Genomic DNA, 14,339 nt, shown 5'->3' with positions numbered 1-14,339 from the left:
TGACTTTGAATGACACATCGGGGCAGATGGATTTAACAGATATTTTGAGAACATCCCATTTTCATTTCTTTGATGTGTCTGTTGGCCTTCTGGATGTCTTCTTTGGAAAAATGTCTGTTCATGTCTGCTGCCCATTTTTAAACTGGATTATTGTATTACTATCAAGGAAATGCAAATCCAAACAATGAGATATCACCTCACACATGTCAGGATAGCTAAAATCAAAAACAAAAGAAACAACAAGTTTGGTGAGGATGTGGAGAAGAAACCCTCGTTCACTGTTGGTGGGAATGCAAGCTGGTGCAATCACAGGGGAGAACAGTACGGAGGTTCCTCAAAAAATTAAAAATAAAACTACCATATGATCCATTAATTCCACTACTGGGTATTTAGCCAAAGAATATGAAAACATTTATTCAAAAAGGCATATGCACCTCTATGTTTATTGCAGCATTACTTAACAATAGCCAAATTATGGCAACAACCCAAGTGTCCATCGATAGATAAATGGATAAAGAAGCTGTGGTATGTATATAATGGAATACTACTCAGCCATAGAAAGAATGTAATCTTGCCATTTGCAACAACATGGATGTATCTAGAGAATATAATGCTAAGTGAAATAGGTCAATCGGAGAAATACAAATAAATACCACATGATTTCACTCTGATGTGGAATTTAAGAAACAAAACAGAAGAACAAAGAAAAAAAGAGACAGACCAAAAAAGAGTCTTAACTGTAGAGAACAAAGAGGTGGTTACCAGAGAGGAGGTGGGGGGGGGGGGGGAATGGGTGAAATAGGTAATGGAGATTAAGAGTACATTTATCATGATGAGCACTGAGTGATATATAGAACTGTTGAATCGCTATATTGTACACCTGAAACTAATATAACATTGTATGTCGACTGTACTGGAATTAAAAAAAAAAATCTCCCTCCCGTGTACCCCTGTGTTTTTCAAACTGCTGCTTCTATGGTGTATGTCAGAGGGGCTGTTTGTTGTGGTGTCTCCTTAAGGGGGAAGACCCAGCTTTCTCTTGCCCTCTGGCTCTCCTAGAGCCAAGCCTGCTGATTTTTAAAGTTCCAGGTATTAAGCCCCACTGATTGTAAGAACTTTCGAAGTTAGGTCTCTCTGGCTTTCAAAGCCAGATATTGTTGGGGGGTGGGGGTGGGGATGGGGGAGGGGTTGTCTTCCCTGTGTGAGTCCCTTGTGCCTGGGTACGTGGCATGGGGTCTTCTCCTCTTCCCTCTCTGTGTCTCTAGCATCCCTCCCTCCCCTGGACAGTCTCGGACAGTCCTGCATGTCTGTTAGGCTCCCAGTTGTATCTCTGCCCCTTCCTCCCTTCTTTGATGTAGCCTTTTTTCTACATTTAGCTGTGGAGAATCTGTGCTGCCAGTGTTTGAGTCATTTTCTGGATTATATACAACTGACGTGGGTGTTACCAATTTGTATCCATGGGATGAGAGGTGAGCCCAGGATTCTCATACCAAAATCTTCTGCCTTAACTCCGCTCTTTGAGAATTCTTGGCCTACTGCTGGAGTTCAGTTTTCTGGGTCTGTTAGGTCATTGTTACTCGTCCATCTGCTTTCCAGCTTCCAAAATTTTATTGCTGTTGTATGCTCTCCTAGTCTACCTGTCTAAGGTTTGTGATTGTTTAAAAAATATATTCCTTTACTGCAATTTTAACGAGGTTCGAGAGGGACTGAAGTTACATGCGTGTGTGCACTCTGCCTTCTTAACCCAGACTTCCACTGATATTTGATTAGTCATTCAGCAGAAAGCAGCAGTAATAATCCAGAGAAAATGAAAATAAATCTAAATGAGATATCCTTAAATAATCTTTGAAAAAGAGGTTTGCTAAATGTGAGAATTAGAACACTGAGCAATTATAGCATGTATGATATAATACACACTTTAGATTGTATTAAGGAAGCGTGTTTAAATATTAAAGGTAACTACAAAAAGAATAGAAGTTGAACGTATCACTTCCAAATTGATAAAGAGGATAAACGAATTCAAGGGCGTTTCAGTCAGTCCAAAGAATGTGGAAAATAACTAAAAAAGAAGCATAGAAAAATCAGGGTGCATAGAAGGCACAAGATAAGGATATTAGCAATTATAATAAATGCAGCTGGACGAAACTCACAAGGTAGAAAACAGAGATTGTGAAATTAGACTTTAAAGTTTTTTTTTTTTTTTTGAAATTAGACTTTACAAAGATCCACCTTACACTGTACCAACAAATTCTGCCTTCAGATGATACACTGACCCCTTCTTACCACTTCTATACCCATCACCTTGGTCCAAGCCACTGTCCCAATCTCCCTGAAGAACCATGGCGGCCTTTGAACTCTCTGCTCCCGCGCTTGGTCCCCTGCTGTCTACTCTTCACACTACAGTCAAGAAGGATGATGTTAACAAGGTTAGGTCAGTCAGAGTGCTCCACTCCTCTGCTCAGAACCCCTCTTCTGAGGTCCCCAAGTCACTTAGGAAAAAAGTCCAAAGTACTTTTCTTAGCACAGCTTACAAGGCCCTAAGGGATCAGGTCTGTCACTTCCTGCCATTGCCCTTGGTCACATGCTGGCTTCCTTGCTGTTTTCGACTATGTCCTACATGCTTCTATTCAAGGTCTTTGTTCTTGCTCTCACCCCTGCTCTGGGGTGCTCTTCTTCCAAGTACCCACAGCACTTAGAGACCTTATGTTTTAGATCTGGACCAGAGTGAGTCCTAATGTGGCAAGAAAGAAAGCATCTCGCAGATGATGCTGCCATCCTGAACTGCCCCATGTTTTACCTGTGCCTTGTGAATCTCTGTCCTTGGAAGTTTGATACTAGGTAAGACCTCAGATTCTGGTGAATCTGACTTGATGATACAAGCCTTTGTGTTTTGTCAGTAGTATTCGACACGATCTGAAGTTCTCTATTTATGTGTCTGTCTCTCGCTTTTGTGATAGAAACTGCTTGAAGGCGCAAAGCTTATGCCTCGTACACCATTGCATCCTTAGCATGTAGAACAAAGCCCGACATGTACTGGTTCAAGAAACTGCTCTCCTGTTTGCTGTGGGCCTGAGCAATAGTCTGGTTATAATTGTGTTTCTGACACCTTCTCTTCTGCCTCTAATACTTTCTAGACTCTACTTGTAAGACCTATTATCAGAATAGTAGCAATTGTGGAAATTAGGCTTACAAAGCACCGCAGAGATACTTACTATAGGTCTGATTCATGTGCTCAAAAATTCCAAGTTTACGGGAAGTAAAAGTAATTAAAAACTCCTGTGAACGGGTCATCGTTCATTCGACAAATAATTATCAAGCATTTACTACGTGCCGGGTGTCAGGCATACAGAGACACAAGACAACTGAAGAAACCCCATCCTAATTGGGCTCGGGATAGTTTCAAACCATTTAAATTTGTGAACATCGAAAATGTAAATACATAGGCATTAAAATATTCGAGATTGTACTCAGTCCTCTTCATTTTGCTAAATGAAGAAACTCACCCATAAATGAATGTTCAGTGCATTTTCTGTGGTCAGTGATTTAATGTTAAATTAATAGTGGTGAGAAGCCTTTATGATGTCAATGTGTCAAATATTCCCTAGTAACCAGTTACAACAATGTAATGATTCTACTGAGTCATTTCCTGCATTTTTCATCTTGGCCGAAAAATACCTTACCGTACCAGACGTACCACAAGCCCCAGAGGTCCCAAATCACGGTTTCTCATTATTTTTAATTGGTTAAGTATCCTCAGAAATATTTTCTTTGAAACTTCAGAAATGGCTGTCTCGTTAGTAGAGTAAAATCTGCATAATCCACAAAAATTCCAGTGGGGATTTCCATCAGCCTGGACCTTAACTACATCATTCTCGTTTCCAGATGAGCCCTGAGATGTCACATCGTTTGGAATCCAACTGTGTCAGAGATTGGGAACGGGTGGGAATAATTATGTTCTGATTTTGAAGTAGCTGGTGACGTGAAATATTGTTATCTGTTGTTTTTCCTCAACACCTTGGCATTGGAGGAGGTGGGAGAAGGAAGTAGATCTGCTCTAATTTGTGCTAATGTTAGATGCCGGAGGTAAAGATTTGTAGACCGAGAGGTACTTCGGAGATTATCTAGAAATGGCTACCAGCCATGATTTCTGAATGAAAATAGGTAAATGGCAGTGGGGGAGGGGAGTGGGGTGTTGAGAGGATTGTGTTGCACAAAGAATACACTGAGATTATCACTTATCTGTAGCTAGAAGAACAACAGTAAATAGTATGAAAGCAGCGGTCAATAGCAGGAAACAAAACCCAGAGAAATCGGTCAGTAAGTGTCGTTTTCCGTCTCTTACACAAATATGTAATATAAATAAATAATTTCATAATTTTATATAAACCAACCATAACAAGAGACTAATAAAAGTTTTTATTTCAATGTTTATTGTGATAAAATAAGTAATACATTGTAGAAAATTTTTAAAGAAATGGAGAAAAATCCTTTCCAATAATCCATCACCGTAATATAATCATTGTAATATCGTAGTGCACTTCCTTCCATATTATTTTCGTATGCCTGTTTTTAACATGACTGTATTCTTGTAGTACTGTTAGTTTAGCTGGAACCCCTTCACACCTCCCCCCCTACAAGAGGATAAAATGGGGAAATTGATAGCCACTGATGCCTGCATAACCTCAAGTTCTAGAAACACTCAGTTGGAAGGGAACATAATGATCTGGCTTAGCTACCTGACGATTCTTAGCATCTCTGATGGTTGGTTCATTCCAACTTTTTTTGGATACTTACCTTAATAAATAATTTATAACCCAAACACATATCCTGATTTTTGTACAATAGTCTCTGGACTGTTTTGGAGTAAATAAATTTTCTTAAGTAGGTGGCTTTTTATTATATTTTTTTAAATGTTTGTTTTTGAGAGAGAGACAGAGACAGAGAATGAGCAGGGGAAGGGCAAAGAGAGAGGGAGACAAAGAATCTGAAGCAGGCTCCAGGCTCTGCGCTGTCAGCACAGAGTGAGACATGAGACTCAAACTCGTGAGCCGTGAGATCATGACCTGAGCCGAAGTCGAACGCTCAACCGACTGAGCCACCCAGGAGCCCCTAAAGTAGGTGGCTTTAAGATTTTTCATTCGTAAAGATTTTTTTTTGGCAAATGCCAATGAATTTTTGTTAATAAAATATTCCATCCAAGGTAGAGAAATACTTTCTAAATTGTACTTTTTTCTTTTTTTGCTTTGAGTCATGATTTGTATCAGAATTTGGATATGTGATATTTGGAGCCTAACTTGAAATAAATCATGGTTTTTGTTTTTATTTTTTAACCACAAAGAGTTAAAAAATGGTACATATATCTTCTTTGGTGACCTGGAACTAGGTGAAATGTAGGTGCTTTATAAACCATATTAACTACTGATATTATCTTGCTTTTGTGAAGCATGAAATCGTTCAATTTATTGACTGAGTGTTGTGTCACTGGGGAGAAATGAATTTTCACTGTGTGTTTTATTGCACCTACTCAGTGAGTTCAGCATTAAAATAAATAATGCTTTAATGAGAAAAGGGATGGCCTGATGATTTCACTGTGGGAATAAAGATGATTTCACTCCGGGGGCAGAGAACTCTGGGCTGTGGTCCCATCAAAGCACCTGACCGAATTATGGACAAGGTGGGCACTTCACCTCCCTGTGTCCGGCTTTCTGCAGGAGCGAAATACATGAAGACAATTGACTTTGGCCAAAGTGGAGTGAGAAACCGTATTTGCCTCATTCTTCGAGACTGAGATACATGGCGATGTTTATAAAAATCCCACACCATCCATATTTACTGAGACTTCTTCATGCCGGGGAGAGGGTGCAGAGAGACTGGGGTGTCTGCAGGTGTGGTGGTAGTGGGGGGATCTTCCTACAAAGGGGTTTATTACGTCTTCATTCACAAATGCTGCCCAGGCCGCTTGCCGGTTGTGACCTCCTTTTCCGTACATTAGCCCTCCTCGTAGCTGAAACAAACCAGATTGTACCGGACTTTGCCTCATCCCTGTCGGCGGTAACATGATGTGTTTGTTTGCTTTCTTTTTGTCTTTTGAAGAGGAGGGACGTGTTTGGTGGCTGGCTGTTACTCTCCCCCTGTCCTGCCAGTCAGCCCACAGAGGCACAGAGGGAGACAGCAGAGGGGGAACGCACGCCCTGTCCTCTAGGCGGGGGCCGGGGCCGGGCACAAGGCACTAGGTATGCCTAGCAATGGAGTACGTTCTCACCACACACCCTGTGGCATCTACAGGTGGAAGGCAGGACCAGACTCCCGTATGAACAAGTTAGGTCTGTTTGGTGGGGCCGGGAGGGGGTGCTTGAGATTTCAGCACCAGACATGGATTCTTTTAGAAGATGTCATTGCACGATACAGAACCAGATGTGCGTGCCCTCTTGATAGAAATCATCATACTCATAACAAGAGACTCACGGTTGGGGCACCTGGGTGGCTCAGTCGGTTGGGCGTCCGAGTCTTGGTTTCGGCTCAGGTCACGATCTCCTGGTTCGTGGGTTCGAGCCCCGCATTGGGCTCTGCACTGACCTTGCAGAGCCTGCTTGGGATTCTCTCTCTCCCCCTCTCTCTCTGACCCCCCGACTCAATAAATAAATTAATTTAATTAAATTTTAAAAAAAGAGAGGTTCACAGTTCACAGAACACCTCATATCTCATGTAAACTTCACAGCAACTGTGTGAGATAAACCGGCCACTTGCCCTGTTACAGGCGAGGACGTGAAGGGGTGTGTTGGTCAGAATATTTTAAACTATCCTTGGTCTAACATGGTGAATATGTTGATATTTTTCCGTGAGAAAGGCAACATCTATTTTTTTAAAGAAACTTCCCAATACAAAGAGAAGTGTTTTCCCAGTATGACTTTGGTTGAATGAAGAAATGGCAATGAATTCCTAGTTTTTCCCAACACGTCTGCTCTAACATGGGAGTCTTTCTTGAGTTCACTTCATTATAAGTCAGGTAATTGATTTAAATTTTTTTATGTTTATTTATTTCTGAGACAGAGAGAGACAGAGCATGAGCAGGGGAGGGGCAGAGAGAGAGGGAGACACAGAATCCGAAGCAGGCTCCAGGCTCTGAGCTGTCAGCACAGAGCCCCAAGCAGGGCTGGAACTCAAGGACTGTGAGATCATGACCTGAACCAAAGTCGGATGCTTCACTGCCTGAGCCAACTGGGGGCCCCATAAGTCAGTTAATTGAGTTTTCTCTTGGAGAAAGTAGGTCTGGGCTGTGTTATTTTCTCCGTATCAGCTCTGTAAAATCAGTTCTGAATTTCGAATACCTGCTTTGTTAATTTCCAGTTGGTAAGTATAGGAACTTAAGCTTGATAGGGATTCAAAGTCTTTGGGTTACAATGTATCATGCATACTTAGAGTGTGTGTGTGTGTGTGTGTGTGTGTGTGTGTGTGTGTGTGTGTGTTTGGTAGGGTTACTGTGATAGAGTACCACAAACTTAGACAACAGGAATTTATTATCTGACAGTCCTGCGGGCTAGACGTACAAAGTCAAGGCATGGGCTGGGTTGTTTCCTTTTGGTCTGTGAGGGAAGGATCTATTCCAGGCCTTTCTCTGTGGCTTGGAGATAGCGGTCTTCAGGTTCACATGGCATTCTCCCTGTGTGCATGTTTTTCTGTTTAAATTTCCCCTTTTTATAAGGACACCGGTCATTTTAACTTGATCACCTCTGTAAATACCCTCTCTCCACATAAATCACATTCTGAGGTATGGGCATTAGGACTCCAACATAGGAATTTGGGGAGGACACAACTCAACCCACAAGTAATTCTCTCTGTCTCTATATCTGTGGATATATCCTCCTTCTACACCTCCCCCCACACGTATATAATTCGATATTTGATATATTTCTATTAAATCTTTTTTTTAATGTTTTTATTTATTTTTCAGAGAGAGAGACAGACAGAGCATGAGCAGGGGAGGGGCAGAGAGAGAGGGAGACACAGAATCTAAAGCAGGCTCCGGGCTCTGAGCTGTCAGCACAGAGTCTGATGCAGGGCTTGAAACACAAACTGTGAGATCATGACCTGAGCCGAAGTTGGATGCTTAACCAACTGAGCCACCCAAGCACCGCTATTTCTATTAAATCTTAATGGCGTTTTAGTATGTGGGTCTAAATAACCATTGAGCCATTATCGCATAACATTTCTAGAACATAGTATTTTTGTCCTATCTTACTTGTGGCCTCATAACATTAACTAGCTTGTCCTACACCAGAAATAACAGAACCACATCTTAGCCTTCCCTCTCCCCGTTCGTATTTCCAGATTCCTCCCTTCTCTTCTGGTTTCTTCTTTATGATAGAAAAATATACCATATTTTCAAAATGACTTTTAGGGGCACCTGGGGTGGCTCCGTCGGTTGAGCATCCAACTTTGGCTCAGGTCATGATCTCACGGTTCGTGAGTTCGAGCCCCATCCCCGTCTCTCTTTGCCCCTCCCCCACTCATGCTCTCTCTCTCTCTCTCTCTCTCTCTCTCAAAAATAAGTACACATTTAAAAAATTAAAAACAAATAAAAATGACTTATAGAAAAATGAATGGAATCCAAATAAAGCATAGAGTTTACTGAATACTGATGTATTAATATCACTTCATTAATTGTGACAATGAGCCAACTAGCATTGTGCCATGGAAATGGAAGGATTAACAATAGGGGAAAATGGGTGGGGGTATATGGGAACCGTGTACTATCTTCACAGCTTTGCTCTAAATCTAAAACTATTCTAAAATAAAAAAGTTGTTTTAAATGCTAAAAACCCTTCTCTAATACAAAATAGTTTTTAGTCCAAAACAGTTTATTAATACTATTCATTTAGAATTATCATATAATTGGGGCACCCAAGTGGCTCAGTCAGTTGAGCGTCTGACTTCAGCTCAGGTCATGATCCCCCTGTTCGTGGGTTCGAGCCCCGCGTTGGGCTCTGTGCTGGCAGCTCGGAGCCTGGAGCCCACTTCGGATTCTGTGTCTCCCCCTCTCTTCACCCCTCCCTTGCTTCTGCTCTGTCTCTCTCTCTCAAAAATAAATAAAACATTAAAAAAAAAGAATTATTTAATTGCATCGTTTTTATGCCATTGCTCCTGCATCTTTGTGTACAAAAGAATGGATGAGATGTGGCCTCTAGAGGACAGTGTTGGGTCATAGAAAGATTTTCACATTCTGCCCAAGTTGAAGGCGGACTTCTTTATTTTTCTTCTTACTTTGTAACCATAAGTCCTCTGTTTATTCATTATCCGTCTTAAAAGAAAAAATGTATGCATCTCCTGCCATCCTGGTTTGCTGGAGATCTGCTTTAACTTGCTGTTTTTGTGCAGTTTTGGCTCTCACAGATAGATCGGACCAGAATGATTGCAGTTTTCGCCCCAGCGTTGCGAGCCCCCAGGGGGATCAGGGAAATCGTGTGGGAGCCAGGAGAGCCTTACGGGGCACATGCTATGTGTTGTGAATTCTCACGTGGTGGACAGGGTGAGCTATAGAGCTGAGCTTTGGAGAGCCTACGGACCATTTGTAGATTGATGAGGATGCTCATAAAATACAGAGGAGTTTTGATCTTTCAAGGTCGAGACTGTTTGCTCTACGGTGACTTATTTGTGGGGGATGCGGAGAGAGGGAGGCAAGCCATTGATCGCCCCGGCTTCTGGAGCAAATTGGTAAAGTGATCAGCATAGAAACTCGCCATTTTAATTTAAAAATTATCCCTCCAAAGGTAGTCTCATGAGATCGACATTTGATTTTTAAGAGGCTCCCGGGGTGGGGAGTCACAGTGCTACTCAAGCACATCGGAGCCAGATGAACATTAGTTTGCAAAATCTCGCCTTGTACCGAGAGGCAGCTGCTGAGACAATTGTTCACGTGTTGACGGGCTCAGAGAGTCCGGAGTATCATTGTGTCATGAGATGGGTGACGTTTTCTGTTGATAGTGGAGTCCGAGGGCTGCGCTCATACCAGGTGAGCCTCTGAGCTTCTAGTATAAACATTAAAAAATAGTTGTCATCGGGACCACAGTGTGTTCCACTTAGCAGCAACCTATAGATTTCTTATTTTTTGTTCAAAGAATGAATCTGTTAAAAGGTCCTGTGTTGAATTGGGATCTATGAGCCTTTTCATAGGACTTTTGAAAAGGAGTGGAAAATTTACAGCTCCTCGTAAATAGCCTGACATGAGAGTTAAGATCAATAGTGTTTTGTTCGGCCACACCGTTGACGTTGAACCTATGGGTGGGAGTCTCTCATTCTCATTTAACAGTGCCAGGTACCCAAATTTCTCTTCCTCGGGTGTAGTGTTTTATTTAGCAGTGGTATAACAGAGTGCCATTGACCATGTGGGCATTTAGTAAATATTATGGTGATTTGATATGTACTCTGGTCCTTGAGACATGATTGGTCCCCTAATCGGGGCCCTTCTCCGGTGTTCCTCATCACAGGGGAGAGCATCACTGCATCCCGTCTCTGCAAGTCAGAGTCCTTGACTCCTCTCTTGGTTCTCATCTCTGCGCATAATAGACGCAGCTCTGCCCTATTGCTTTTACTTCTTAAATCTTTCTTGAGACCATCCACTTCTTTGTCATGGCCACCACTCTAGTCCAAGCTCTGTCACAGCTGCTGAGCCCACGGCAGAAGCCGCCTTGCCCCCAACCGGTGTGATCATTTACACACACACACACACCTACGAGGCCTTCGGGGATCTCCCGTTGGTCTTAGGATGACAACCAGAGGCACTTTCATGGACGGTAAGACCCAGCAAGCTCCGGTTCCTGTCTCTCCCTCTTGCTCCTCCATCTTGCTCCCGAGCACCGCCCCCTTCAGCCTCCTGGCTTCCACGGGGTCTTAGTGCATCCCGTTTCCTCTACGTGGAGTCTCGTCTCTGCTGGCTTTGTCTAAGTACCTTCTACTCACCCTTTATAAGTCCGCTCCAGTGTGATTTCCTCGTGAGTGCCTTTCCTGATCTGACCTACAACTGCCCTTTGCTCTATGCTCTAATAGACCCATTCTCCTTCACTTCATTATGTTTATAATTAGACACTCAGCTCTGTTGTTTTTTGATTAATATGGGTCTCCACTAATGAATGTAAGCTCTACGAGCAGGGACCATACCCAAGTATGCTCATTATCAAATCCCTAGCACTTGGCACAGTGCTTGGAAAAGGAGTTGCTCAGTACACTTGCTGAAGTAATACATGGCTATTATTTTTTCTTTTCTTTTCTTTTTTACATGGCTATTCATTATGGAATGTTTAGGTAGAGGAAGAAGAACCCACTGGATACATTCGATTTGAAAAATTTCTTCCAGTGATGACTGAAGTACTCCTGGAAAGAAGGTAAGAAGGTACATGCAGTTGTGGAGGTAGTGATTAGAATTATCTTAATTGAAAAACACTTGGCTTTTTCACTTTGTATATTCTTTAAAAAAATTTTTTTTTATATTTATTTTTGAGAAACAGAGACAAAGCGTGAGCGGGGGAGGGGCAGAGAGGGAAAGAGACACAGAATCTGAAGCAGGCTCCAGGCTCTGAGCAAGAGGTCAACACAGAGCCCGAGGTGGGGCTCGAACCCACGAACTGTACGATCATGACCTGAGCCGAAGTCGGACGCTCAACCGACTGAGCCACCCAGGCGCCCCTCATTTTGTATATTTTATTCAACCAACCAGTGTTTATCCTGGGATAGCTTCCTTCTGACTTTTCACTATAATTTTTTTTTAATTATTTTTTTTAAGTTAATTTATTTATTTTGAGAGAGAGAGAAAGAAAAAGGTGGGGGGGGGGAGGGGAGAGAGAGAGAGAGAGAGAGAGAGAGAGAGACAAGTAGGGGAGGACCAGAGAGAGAGGGAGGGAGATTGAATCCCAAGCAGGCTCGGCACTGACAGCATGGAGCCCGATGCAGGCCTCGAACTCACAAACCGTGAGATCATGACCTGAGCCGAAACCAAGAGCTGGACACTTGACTCCACTTGAGTGGACACTTGAGTGGACACTTGATCCATCCAGGCACCCCAGTCACTGCATTCTGAACGGCCATTTGGCATATGCTTAGAAATATCAACGATGTTTGTGCTAATCTGATAAGCAAAGTGTAATTACAGAGGCAAAAGGCTACCAAAAGCATAAACCAACAACAGATTTATTATCTTCTGTTTTGAATCATCACTGAGACTTAACCCTAATTACTCTTCTAAAGACCGTGTAGCATTAGCTGACCACAGTTGGTTTACTGTAGAAAGTTTATTTCCCGAGAAGTGGATTTTTATCATGATGAAAAAGATGAATAGATAACATCACGTGATTTTGAACTAAATATTTTCTTTGGGTGTGAAGCGCTTTCGACTTTCATATCTCGAAATCCAAAACTGTTCCAGTGAGGGAAGTACTATTTTCCTTGTATATGAGCAGCTTTTATTTTGTTCTATGTGATCGTTTATTGTGTAGAGACTGAGCTAAATACTGTGACATTTGCTCCCTTTACTGCATAATTAGATACAGACCAATTCCAGAGGATATCCTTCTTCGAGCGTTTGAGGTGTGTAAGCTCCAGGTTTTATATGTATTTATGTGAAAAATTCATCATATCGAATTTATTCACCAAACCAAACATACAATATCCACCTTTTCTTTTAGGTATTAGATCCATCTAAACGTGGGTTTCTTTTGAAGGAAGAACTGATCAAATATATGACTGAAGAAGGTAAGAGTGATTTATTACTTCTTTTTAAACTGTGACTTATTTAAGTGATGAATAATTTAACAACAATTATGGAAAAATTCTAGGGGATGCTTTTATTATTAAAATTTTTTTAATGTTTATTTTTGAGAGAGAGAGAGAGAGAGAGAGAGAGAGAGAGAATGTGTGAGCAGGGGAGGGGCAGAGAGAGAGGGAGACCCAGAATCCGAAGCAGGCTCCAAGCTCTGAGCTGTCAGCACAGAGCCCGACGCGGGGCTTGAACCCACGAACTGCGAGATCACGACCTGAGCCAAAGTCGGATGCTCAACTGACTGAGTCATCCAGGCGCCCGTAGGAGATGCTTTTAAATCAATCATTCTGGTTCAAAGAGTTATTGACTACTCCTGTTATTTTGGTTTTGGAATGGGTTCTGTTTTGTGGGGATAAGAGGACGAAGGGTGGGTTAAGGGGAGAGTGATAGTTGCTGTATAGGATTTTGTAACGTATAATGAAACTTCTACAAATTGAAGGCACTCTATTCACTTAAAGTATTTTCAGAATAAAAGCTATGCCCTTGGAAAACATGAACTATCAACCACTATAAATCAGTGCCTGTGACTAGATTGAAGATTTGAATTAGGTTATGGTAAAATTCCTTTTCAAAGAGCTTTTTAGTTGATGAACTTATAGATAATACAGACTCAATTGAACAGAATTCACACGGAAACTTCCAGTTCTTTATGCTGGCGGCGTTCTGTATTTGCTTTGACCTTGACCTACACATGCCCGGTTATCCATAACACTGTTTTCTTGAGGCACTCTCTGCTCAGGCGGATGTGTAAGTTCGTCTTCCTTGGACTTCTGTGGCCTGATGGTCAGTCTCCTGAAACCGTGCCCATCTGGGTCACGTTCCTTCCTCCCATATGAGGTTAGGGTTCTGTCTCCTTTGTTCCGTTCGCTGGTTTGTGGGTTGGGTCCCGCATGATGCACAGTTGCCATCACTAGAGACAGAACCAAAAGTGCAAGTGACTGTGAGGACTGGAGACCAAGATTGTCCACCGGCACAGCTGGTTGGGCCATGCTGACCTGACCCACCACGAGGTGAGGCTACGGGCAACGAGGACAAGAATGACTTGGCTGTCACGGCTGCCACCAAGCACTCTTGTGACACTGTAACAAATATCTTCAAAAAGAATTTTTTTAAATGTTTATCTATCTTAGAGAGAGAGAGAGAGAGACAGAGCATGAGCGGGGGAGAGGCAGGGAGAGAGGCAGCCACGGAATCTGAAGCAGGTTCCAGGCCCTGAGCCGTCAGCACAGAGCCCGACTCGGGGCTCAAACTCACAAACTGGGAGATCTGAGCCAAGGTCAGATGCTCAACAGACTGAGCCACCCAGGTGCCCTGAAAGCAAGAGTAAAGTCTTATGCATTACAGCCCCCTCCACCCCCCCCCCACCACAGTAAGTCTCAACAAATGTGGGTTGAATTATTAAAGGAATGAGCAGGGGCGCCTGGGTGGCTCAGTGGGTTAAGCAACTGATTTGGGCTCGGGTCATGATCTCACGGTTGGTGAGTTCGAGCCCTGAGTCGGGCTCTGTGCCGACAGCTCGGAGCCTGGAGGC

At 42.6% G+C, this 14,339-nt stretch overlaps 1 protein-coding gene, 1 long non-coding RNA gene and 1 other non-coding gene across 5 annotated transcripts in view; 1 reads left to right on the top strand and 2 right to left on the bottom strand.

Annotated features, from left to right (window-relative positions):
* The window catches only part of LOC122235749, a 37,762-nt gene extending 34,183 nt beyond the window's left edge, over positions 1-3,579 (bottom strand). For both annotated transcript variants that reach the window (XR_006213781.1, XR_006213780.1), the window contains exon 1: positions 3,504-3,579. This is a non-coding gene — a long non-coding RNA (uncharacterized LOC122235749). The remainder of the gene's footprint in view (positions 1-3,503) is intronic.
* EFCAB2 (EF-hand calcium binding domain 2) overlaps positions 1-14,339 on the top strand; it is a 130,499-nt gene that overhangs the window by 112,582 nt on the left and 3,578 nt on the right. For both annotated transcript variants that reach the window (XM_042975602.1, XM_042975601.1), the window contains 3 exons: positions 11,299-11,378; positions 12,534-12,576; positions 12,675-12,741. In XM_042975602.1, coding sequence (XP_042831536.1) covers positions 11,299-11,378; positions 12,534-12,576; positions 12,675-12,741 — 190 coding nt within the window. The remainder of the gene's footprint in view (positions 1-11,298; positions 11,379-12,533; positions 12,577-12,674; positions 12,742-14,339) is intronic.
* Positions 11,591-11,675, bottom strand: TRNAR-UCG. Its single transcript is given in 2 exon segments — positions 11,591-11,627; positions 11,639-11,675. It is a non-coding gene; the product is annotated as a tRNA-Arg (tRNA).

The sequence above is a fragment of the Panthera tigris genome, chromosome F3 (genome assembly GCF_018350195.1).
Source record: "Panthera tigris isolate Pti1 chromosome F3, P.tigris_Pti1_mat1.1, whole genome shotgun sequence".
Lineage (NCBI taxonomy): Eukaryota > Metazoa > Chordata > Mammalia > Carnivora > Felidae > Panthera > Panthera tigris.
This window is presented reverse-complemented; position numbering and strand designations above follow the sequence as displayed.